Source organism: Miniopterus natalensis, chromosome 8, assembly GCF_054644295.1.
Source record: "Miniopterus natalensis isolate mMinNat1 chromosome 8, mMinNat1.hap1, whole genome shotgun sequence".
Taxonomy (NCBI): Eukaryota; Metazoa; Chordata; class Mammalia; order Chiroptera; family Miniopteridae; genus Miniopterus; species Miniopterus natalensis.
In genome coordinates, this window is record NC_142088.1 from 75987741 (window position 1) to 75996935 (window position 9195).

A 9195-nucleotide genomic window follows, 5' to 3' on the forward strand; every position below is an offset into this window, starting at 1 on the left:
ATTTGAACCCCAGGCCCTCTGACCAAGTTGCATATGGGTGCCTCAGCTCCTTCCTCCGTTACTGTGGTGACTGACTTCAGTTTAGAAGCATTCTCCTAGTGGGTACCCTGCGGGGGCTGGGCACTATAGGCGAACAGCATTCTCAGCCCTGGAGTTCAGTAATTTCAGAGATGACAGGCATCCTTGCTGAGGCCTCAGGGGGACTTCAGGGTGTGGGGGCTGTTGGCGCCCTCGAAAGATAGGCACCATCCAGCTGCCCTGGTGAGAAATATGCTATTTTATCAAAATAACCCTCCCATGCCCACTCTCTCATCAAGGACTTGCTTCTGTGACCTCAAAGACATGCATTGGGGCATTCTCAGGGGGCTGTGCTTTGGTGTCTGGAATTTTACAAGGTTAGCTTGGCCCCTTGCCCCTCGGGGCCCCCTCGGTCGGATCCTACTTCACTCCTGGCTCCAGGCTTGTCCCTCTCCTGTGCCTTGGCTGCCAGGTGGGTAGGACACCTCATCTGGTCTGGTACAAGCTCCTTCCATGCAGAGAGCTGTTCTGGAGGGCGTGATGGGTGGTGGTGATTGGCAAAAGCGGCTTCTGGGCCAGTGCTGCAAAACAGAAGGCCAGGGCCCTGAGGCCAACCAACTCTGCCTAACAGGCATGAGTGCCCACTGACGTGAGAAGGGCTTCTCTTCGCCCCACTCTGCGGAGGCCATGTGGCCAGGAACTCAATTCTTTTAGCAAATGAGGCTCATTTCTGTGGTTTGCTTTGTCACTGTGGGCATTTTCATACTCTTCAGGATTGACACTTATCTATGGATTATACAAAAGTCTTGTTAGAGCAAGTGCTCCGAACTCCCCAAGGAAGACTTCTCCATGGGCAGTGTGCCCATATCCACAATGTCGTGTTCCTTCCTGTCTTCCCCATCAGGCCCGCGCTCCTTGATGGCAGGGAGCTAGCACTGCATGTGGGGGAGGCCTGGCCCTATAACCCATGCTCAGGGCATTGGGTACAGCACTGATGTGCATTACTGTATTTAAAATGGACAGGTGCAGTCACATCCCCGGCTGGGATAGAAGGCTGAGGTCACCAGCACGAGGAGAACTGAGCCCAGCGCTAAATGAAGCTTTGAAGCAACAGAACGGGTCACTGCGCCTCAGGAGGGGATGTGGGCTCCCCCACCAAAGCACATGGTGATCTGGAAGAAAATTTACACCCTTAGCTCCCACAGGCTGGGGGATCAGCAGAGGGCGGGATAATCTCAGCTTCTCGAGCAGATGGTTTCTGACTACCGCTTGACCCAGTTCCCTCCAGCAGACGACTGGCAGCGGGGCTGAAAGCTCCTCCACCAGGGGCGCAAAATGTAGACCCTCCTCTCAACCTCCTCTTCCCTCCTCCTACCAGCAAGGATGCGGTGGCTTTTGCCTCTCCCCAGTACCAGTCAATGAACAGGATGTCTCCAAAGGCGAGGAGCCCTTCTCCCTTCCCCCAGCCCTGTCTAGCCCAGGTGGGGCTCGCAGGAGGAAGTGTCGTAACTAGGCAGGCAAGGAACGGTGCTGTGAGGGCCTGTGCTGGGGAATGAGGGGTGCTAAATCCTTCACCCGCTTAATGACTTCTCTCGTTCATTCACTTAATCAATCAACCAATGGAGCATTCGTTCAGTAGCTCCCTGGAACTTCTGCCAGGTCTGGCATCAGACAGGGCCCATGAGGCGTGGTTGCTGTCCTCCAGGAGCCTGAGGCCTCATGCAGGAGACAGGCAGGTGAGGAGCTAAAAGCCAGACCCAGACCGAGGGGCCTAATCTGACAAATAACTATTCAGGGCACAAGAAGGCCATTGCAGGTTTCATCAAGGGGGAGATTTTGGGCTGAGTCTTTAAGACTGAGAATTGGCCAAGTAGCTGATGGCTGTGGTGATGGAAAAAGGCAGGGGATCAGAACAGGTGTGCCTGGTGGAAGATACAAGAAAAACCATAGAGGGAGGTCCAGCCTGGCACAGAAAGTGCTGGCCCAGGCTGTCCAGGAGGCCGAAGCACCTCCTTCCTGCCCAAGGATCACAGGCTCTGGGACAGGGCAAGGGGTGGGAGCCTGAGGGCACAGAGGCTGTGTGTTTGTGAGCGGCCGAGAACGGGGCTCTGGAGAAAGCCCTAAGCAGGCAGGGCTGCCATTCGGGGGACCCTCCTGAGACCTTGCTTCTTTCTGCCTTCTGGTTGGTAAACCCAGACCCAGCTAGCCCCATTTTTGCCTCTGGGGAATGGCAGAGCATCTTCAGTCTGTTCCTCTGATTGGGAGGGAGGGGGCGCTCAGCCTCCAGGTTTGCTGGCCGGGCTGCTGTCCCGACTGAGCTCCACAGCAGCAAGGCTGGCCTGAAAAGCTCCTGATGGAGGTTGGGGGAGTGGGTAGGGGGGGTAGGGAACCTGAACTGGAGGCCACACTTTGCTTGGTGGTCCTGGGTTGTCCAATATCCTAGAAAAGCCAGAATAACCTCCCACCCCACTTGGGCCTGAAGTCCCATCTGCTATGGGGCCCTGCCACAGCAGGTGGGGGGGTCTGGAACAGGAGAGGAGAGGGCAGGGTGCTGTTCATGGCCAGGGCACTGCACCCTGCGAACAATGTTGAGTTGCTCCACACCCAGGTGGGGGTGTAAGGACGCAGAGAGGAAAGGATTGCACTTGGGGGCTCCGGACCGGCTGTGAGTTCGGTTTTCAATGACAGTGCTTCTTGTCTGGTCACCTGAGAACGCCGGCCTTGGAGTTAGATTGGGTTCTGCGAGGAGCTTGGCCCAGTTTCCTCCTCTGGGGCTCCCAACCAGCCAGTGTGATATAGGTGTTACTGCTCCCCCTTTACAGATGAAGAGGTAGAGACCAGAAGGGGTGCAGGCTGTACCCAAGGTCACTCCTACAAAGCTGGCAGTGGCTGAGCCTCGACTGGAACCCGGGTTTGTCTGAGGCCAAGGTTTGCCAGTTGGGGGGTGTGTAGGTGTGTGGGGAGGTAGTGTTGGATCCCCGCACAATCCAGGAGTTCCTCGGGGCTCGAAGCCGGGGAAGCAGCGGCTAGCCAGGCTTCCAGCGGCCGCCGCCTCCCCGGCCCCTCCAGCCTGCAGGTCCCCGGCCTCGCCCAGGGCGCCAGCGGCCCGGGGCGCCCTGCTAGGGCCCCGCACTGCAGCCCGGAGCGGCAGCCACCGACGGGGCCAGCCCGCGGCCCCGAGCCCCCGGCGGCGCCCGCCTCGCCAGGCCCGCGAGCAAGCACCGGGCAGGGCGCAGGCGGCCGCGGCGGGAGTCGCCCCTTCTGGGCCGGGAGGGCTGCGGTAGGACGCGGGCAGGGCCGGCGCGGGCGCGGGGCGAGCGCTGGGATCCTGGGCCGGGACCGTCGGCGCCGCCGCCGCCCCGCTGGGCGAGGGTCTGGGTGCCCACGTGGTGGGAAAGTTTCAAGACAGCAAAAGTGGCCGGGCACTGCAGGGGTGGGGGGAAGGGAGAGGGCCGGCTGGCCCCTCCTTCTCGCCCAGGCAGAAAGGAAAAAATCCGAGGGAAACTGGGGGTGGGCGGGGGTGGGAAGCCGACAGAGCGGACCTGAACAGATTCCGCCCCCCGCCCCCCCCGTCGGGAAGCCTGAGCGGGGAGGCGCCGACAGCCTCCTCCCGCACGGCCAGGGCGAGACTCGCTCACCCCCCCCCCCTTTTTTTTTTTTTGCCAACGTCTATCTCAACGCGCGCGCACTTACGGAGATTGTGCGGCTTTTTTCCCCTTGAGAGAAAAAACCAGGAGAGTAAAAGAAGAGAGGGCAAAGAGAAGAACTCCTCGGCGGGCTCCGCACCGTGTCGCGGCCCGGCGCGGGGACGCGGCCGACACCGCCCGCTCCCGCCCGGCCCTGCGGCGTGTGCCAGCGGGGGAGCAGCTACGGCACCCGCACCCGCACCCGCACCCGCGGACGCGGCGAGACTTTTGGGCGCTCGAGCCGACACCGCCACCGCCGCGGGAGACAGAGGAGCCAAAGGCGAGGAGGGCCCAGCCTCTGCCTCGCCTGCCTCGCCAGGCGCCCCGCGCCCCGCCGGCCCGCGCAGGCAGGCGGAGAGAGGGAGGGAGAAGCAGGAGGCGGGCGGAGCAGAGGCCCGGGCGAAGCGCGCGGCGGCCGGCTCGCCCGCCCGCGGATGGATGCGGCGCCCCGGGAGCCTGGAAACAACTTTGCCGTGTGACGCGCCGAGAGGACTGCAGGGCCCGCGGCCGGGGGCTCCGCGGCGCTCCTGAGCGGACCGCGCTCCCGGCGCCGCCCGCACTGCGCTCGCTCCGCTCCGCCGCCCGCCGGCCCGCGGCGAGGACGAACCGCCCGTCGCCGCCACCGGCGACCCTGCCTCCGTGCGAGGCGACGAAGGCGAGGCGCTCAGGTGCGAGCGCGGGGCCCCGCCGCAGAGCCCGCCGCAGCGCCGCGCCGAGCCGCGCCCGGCCGCGCTCCGGGGCTCCGGCATCTGCGCTTCCGTCTCGGCCAAGTTGCGTCGACCGGCCCTTTCGCCACCTTCCCCGCCCCGCAGCCAAGCAGCCGCTGCCTCCGCTTTCGCTTAACCCGAGCGGGGACTGCGGGGCCCCGACGCGGAGAGGATGGGGAGGCGGCTGCAGATACCGAGGCGCCCCGAGACGCCCGGGCGGCAGTGACCCCCGGCTCCCGCCTCGCCTCCCGCGCCCCCGCGGCCCTCGGCGCCCCTTCCCCACCGCGCGGAAACCCCGCGGCCCGGCCGACCCCCTCCCCCTGCGAGCCGGCGGCGGCCCTCCCGGCGGGCGGGCGGAGGCCCGGGCGGGCGCGGGCGGGGGCGGGGCGGGGCGGCGCGCCCGGAGCCCGGAGCCCGGCCCTGCGCGCGGCTCGGCTCGCCTCGCGGCGGGCGCCCTCGTCGCCAGCGGCGCACCATGGACGGGCTGCCCTGTCGGGCGCTGAGGGCCGCCTTCCTCCTGCTGTTGGCGGCCGGCTGGCTGGGGCTGGAGGCCTGGGGCTCCCCCACGCCCCCGCCTTCGCCCGCCGCCCCGCCGCCGCCCCCGCCGCCCGGGGCTCCTGGCGGCTCCCAGGACACCTGCACGTCGTGCGGCGGCTTCCGGCGGCCCGAGGAGCTGGGCCGGGTGGACGGCGACTTCCTGGAGGCGGTGAAGCGGCACATCTTGAGCCGCCTGCAGATGCGGGGCCGGCCCAACATCACGCACGCTGTGCCCAAGGCCGCCATGGTCACGGCGCTGCGAAAGCTGCACGCGGGCAAGGTGCGCGAGGACGGCCGTGTGGAGATCCCGCACCTCGACGGCCACGCCAGCCCGGGCGCCGACGGCCAGGAGCGCGTCTCCGAAATCATCAGCTTCGCCGAGACAGGTGAGTGGGCCCCGCGGCCGCTAGCGTGGCCCTTGATGGCTCCCCTGCCCCCTCCGCGCTCCCTCCCCTGCTCGGACTCCGGGCCGGGCCGCTCGCCCCTGGCCCCGCGCGCTCCGGCCCGGTCGCCGCTTCCTAATCCGGGATCAGGTCCTCGCCTGCTCCCCCCGCCCCCGCCGCGGAACGCCTGCCCTGCACCCCTGCTCTCCCGATGCCAACCCCGCGCCTCCGGGCGTGCGCACCCCTCCCGGCAGATGCGTGCGGCCCTGGCTCCGCGGGCACTTGCTTGGTGATTGCTTAATGTTTTTGTTTCCCACGATCGGAGTGTAGGCTTAGCAGTGTGGCTGGAGATGTGTGTGCTTGTTGATATCCGTGGGCCGGAGGAGTGAGTGTGTGTGTGTGTGTGTGTGTGTGTGCCTGCGTGAGAGGCCCCGGGGCTGCTTCCATCACCGGGCGGCGGCGTGGGCTTGCCAGGATTGCTGAAGCCTCACTAGGGAGAGCTAGGCAACCTCTCTTCCGATTGTGTGGGCACCGGAATCGAGCGGAAGGCAAGCTTCTCAACAGGTCCCATCATTTACGCAGAGAAAGACGCGGCTCAGGGACAGCCCCATCCATGCCTTTGGGCTCGCCTGGCAGCCGCGGCAGCCCCTTCCACCGAGAGCCCCAGAGTTTGTAGTTAACAAAGGGTGGGAGTCCTTTCTGGAATTTTCCCGTGGCCCTGGATTGCAAATTGCTACCACTGTCTAAATGTAAAAAAATCAAAATAGAAAAAAAAATTTTTTTCCCCCGAACTTTAAAAGAGGGAGAAAAATGTGCCCCCGTTGAAATGCTGCAAGTGTTTTCGAGTCCGCTGTCCTTTTCAGGACTTCAATGAGCCAGGCTGGCTTTTGTGCCTGAGGCTCAGCCCCACTTGCACGGAGGGGACTAGGAGTAGGGAGAAGAGGGGGAAGGAAGCCCTGGTATGGTCAGGGTGGGGGTGGGCAGGGAGCCTAGGATGGGGAGTGGTGGTGTCCAGGCTGCAGTTGCCCCCACCCTCCCGGCAGCAGGCAGACTGGGCTGGTACTGCCCTGGGATGAAAAGGGATGAGAAGTTTTGCATGGCCGGGTGTGGAGAAAAGCAGAGACAATCGGGGCTGGTCTGTGCTTAGAAAGAAACGCATTGCTGTTTTAGCTATCCAGCCGAGTGGGGAAGCTCGACATGCAATTAGAGAGCTTGGATTAAAAGGTGCTTTGGGGCCCAGAGTAGAAATGTGATTCTGGAAGGTCGAGGAGGCCTTTTGGTCCCCGTGGCACAAAATGACAGCGGGGGCTGTTATATTTCTGGTCCATTTCGTGGAGCCAGCTCTTTGACTTATAAATAACAGATTCAGGTCACAGGCAGCTCGTCCAAGACCAGCTTTTAAGGCTGCACTTTCCCCCATTTCAAAGTCAGATGTCAGTGTTATTAGAGGAGCCAGGCGAGGGCTGAGGAGGGGGCTGTGGTGGGGGGAGAGACTGGTAGGAGGTTTGATAAAACCAGCCATGGCCATAGAGTTACTTTATTTGTTCTTCCTGGAAAAAAGAAAGAAAGTAGAGAGTGTCAGAGAGAAGAGTTGCTAAAATGTAGGATAAGAGAGGAGTCATCTCTGGGTTGGCATGGGCTCTCTTCTTATTGAGCTGAGTTACTGAGAAAACTAACATGCCAGTTCCCCTTTCCTTGGAGATTTTGAATGTGTCATTAACAGGGAGCCCGGGTCTCATCAAAGGAGTGGACCTCAAGCGTCAAGGCCGAATGTCCTATCCCTTGGAACTAACTGCTCGGAAACGAGGGCTGCGCTTTGCAGTCTGCAAAGCACACTTTCCTGTGTCAGAAATATGAGCAGGGCTTGCTTGTTTGCAGTGGAGGTCCCAGTGGGGGTTGGATCAGATGTGCTTAGGTAAACACTGGAAAGAGGCAGTAGGTGGCTCGGCTGGATTTTGCAATGTCCTAAGTTAACCAAAAAAAAAAAAAAAAAAAATCAAACAAAAAAACGCCCACTTTACTAAAACAACCCACCCCCAAGTCTTCGGTGTGATCCTGGTTTTGTTTTTTAGATTTCGCAGATACCCATAACAACTTGTTAAGATCTTGGCCTCCTGACAAGTTCCTCTGTGGAGCTTTGAGGCCTGACAGCCTGTCTCCAGGGAGCCCTGGCCTGGGAGAGGTGAGGCAGGATTTTATAGGCCTGGCCCTCTCAGCTCTAACCTGGTCCACGTTTCTCAATGAGAAATGATTTTCTCTGCCTCTCCCAGGTTATAGTCAGAGGCCTTGGCCCCAGGAACGGTATTTCTGGTCAATAACATCTTCCAGCTGCGCGAGTTCGCATTCCAGCGGCATGCAGCAGAGTCTCTTTCCCCCATTGCCTCGTGTTCTCCTGGAATTAACTTGGCCCGCTCTCCCGCTTCTCCGCAGATGGCCTCGCCTCCTCCCGCGTCCGCCTCTACTTCTTTATCTCCAACGAAGGCAACCAGAACCTGTTTGTGGTCCAGGCCAGCCTGTGGCTTTACCTGAAGCTGCTGCCCTACGTCCTGGAGAAGGGCAATCGGAGAAAGGTGCGGGTCAAGGTGTACTACCAGGAGCAGGGCCACGCGGACCGCTGGAGTGTGGTGGAGAAGAGGGTGGACCTCAAACGCAGCGGCTGGCACACCTTCCCGCTCACAGAGGCCATCCAGGCCCTGTTCGAGCGGGGTGAGCGGCGACTCAACCTGGACGTGCAGTGTGATGGCTGCCAGGAGCTGGCTGTGGTGCCCGTGTTCGTGGACCCCGGCGAGGAGTCGCACCGGCCCTTTGTGGTTGTGCAGGCCCGGCTGGGTGACAGCAGACACCGCATTCGCAAGCGGGGCCTGGAGTGTGATGGCCGGACCAACCTCTGTTGCAGGCAACAGTTCTTCATCGACTTCCGCCTCATCGGCTGGAACGACTGGATCATCGCGCCCACCGGCTACTACGGGAACTACTGTGAGGGCAGCTGCCCGGCCTACCTGGCGGGGGTCCCGGGCTCGGCCTCCTCCTTCCACACGGCCGTGGTGAACCAGTACCGCATGCGGGGCCTGAATCCCGGCACGGTGAACTCCTGCTGCATCCCCACCAAGCTGAGCACCATGTCCATGCTCTACTTCGACGACGAGTACAACATCGTCAAGCGGGACGTGCCCAACATGATCGTGGAGGAGTGTGGCTGCGCCTGACGCACGGGGCTGTGGCGGCGGGGCGCCAGGACAGTGCTGGATGGGCTTCTCGCAGCCCCTACTGGAAAGGGGCGCGCGGCGGGCTGAGTGCTGTTGTTCCGTTGGGCTGCCCAGAAGGTGCCAGGGTGACGCCTGAAATATTTTTCTACTTCTTCATTCAGCAATCAGTCAAAAGCAGAGCAAGAACCCTGAACTGACATGAAATACTTTAAAATGCACACGTAGACACGCACAGCCAGACGCATCCTGCCACCCACACAGCAGCCTCCAGGATACCAGCAAATGGATGCGGTGACAAATGGCAGCTTAGCTACAAATGCCTGTCAGTTGGAGAGAATGGGGTGAGCAGCCACCATTCCCACCAGCTGGCCCGACCACTCTGAATTGCGCCTTCGGAGCACACATAAAAGCACAAAGACAGACATGCGCACACACACACAACACACACACACACACCACACACACACGCACACACACGGAGGGAGAGAGCACGAGAGCACCGAAGCCACCACTGAAGCCAGCCACCCAGGAAAGCAGATGCGGGGTCTGGGGAGTGTGCAGGCAGGCAGAGGGGCTGTGTGGCTCCCTTTGCTTGTGCAAGACCTGCTGTGCCTCGGCATCTCCTGGCTCAAGCCTGTCACTTCCTCCCCTGCCTGGA

The 9195-nt window shown here is 61.9% G+C and overlaps 1 protein-coding gene across 1 annotated transcript; it reads left to right on the plus strand.

Annotated features, from left to right (window-relative positions):
• The first annotated feature begins 4886 nt into the window (after positions 1-4886).
• INHBB (inhibin subunit beta B) lies at positions 4887-8866 on the plus strand. Its single transcript, XM_016209796.2, has 2 exons — positions 4887-5334; positions 7762-8866. The coding sequence occupies exons 1-2, from the start codon at positions 4887-4889 to the stop codon at positions 8535-8537; spliced, it is 1224 nt and encodes a 407-aa protein (XP_016065282.2). The 3' UTR covers positions 8538-8866.
• Positions 8867-9195: the final 329 nt, after the last annotated feature.

What these genes read in the sequence shown, in the direction of transcription:
- INHBB (XM_016209796.2), top strand. Translation starts at nt 4,887, where the DNA reads ATGGACGGGCTGCCCTGTCGGGCGCTGAGGGCCGCCTTCCTCCTGCTG. An exon ending in CATCAGCTTCGCCGAGACAG is followed by an intron (nt 5,335 to 7,761) that starts GTGAGTGGGCCC and finishes GCTTCTCCGCAG; the next exon opens with ATGGCCTCGCCTCCTCCCGC.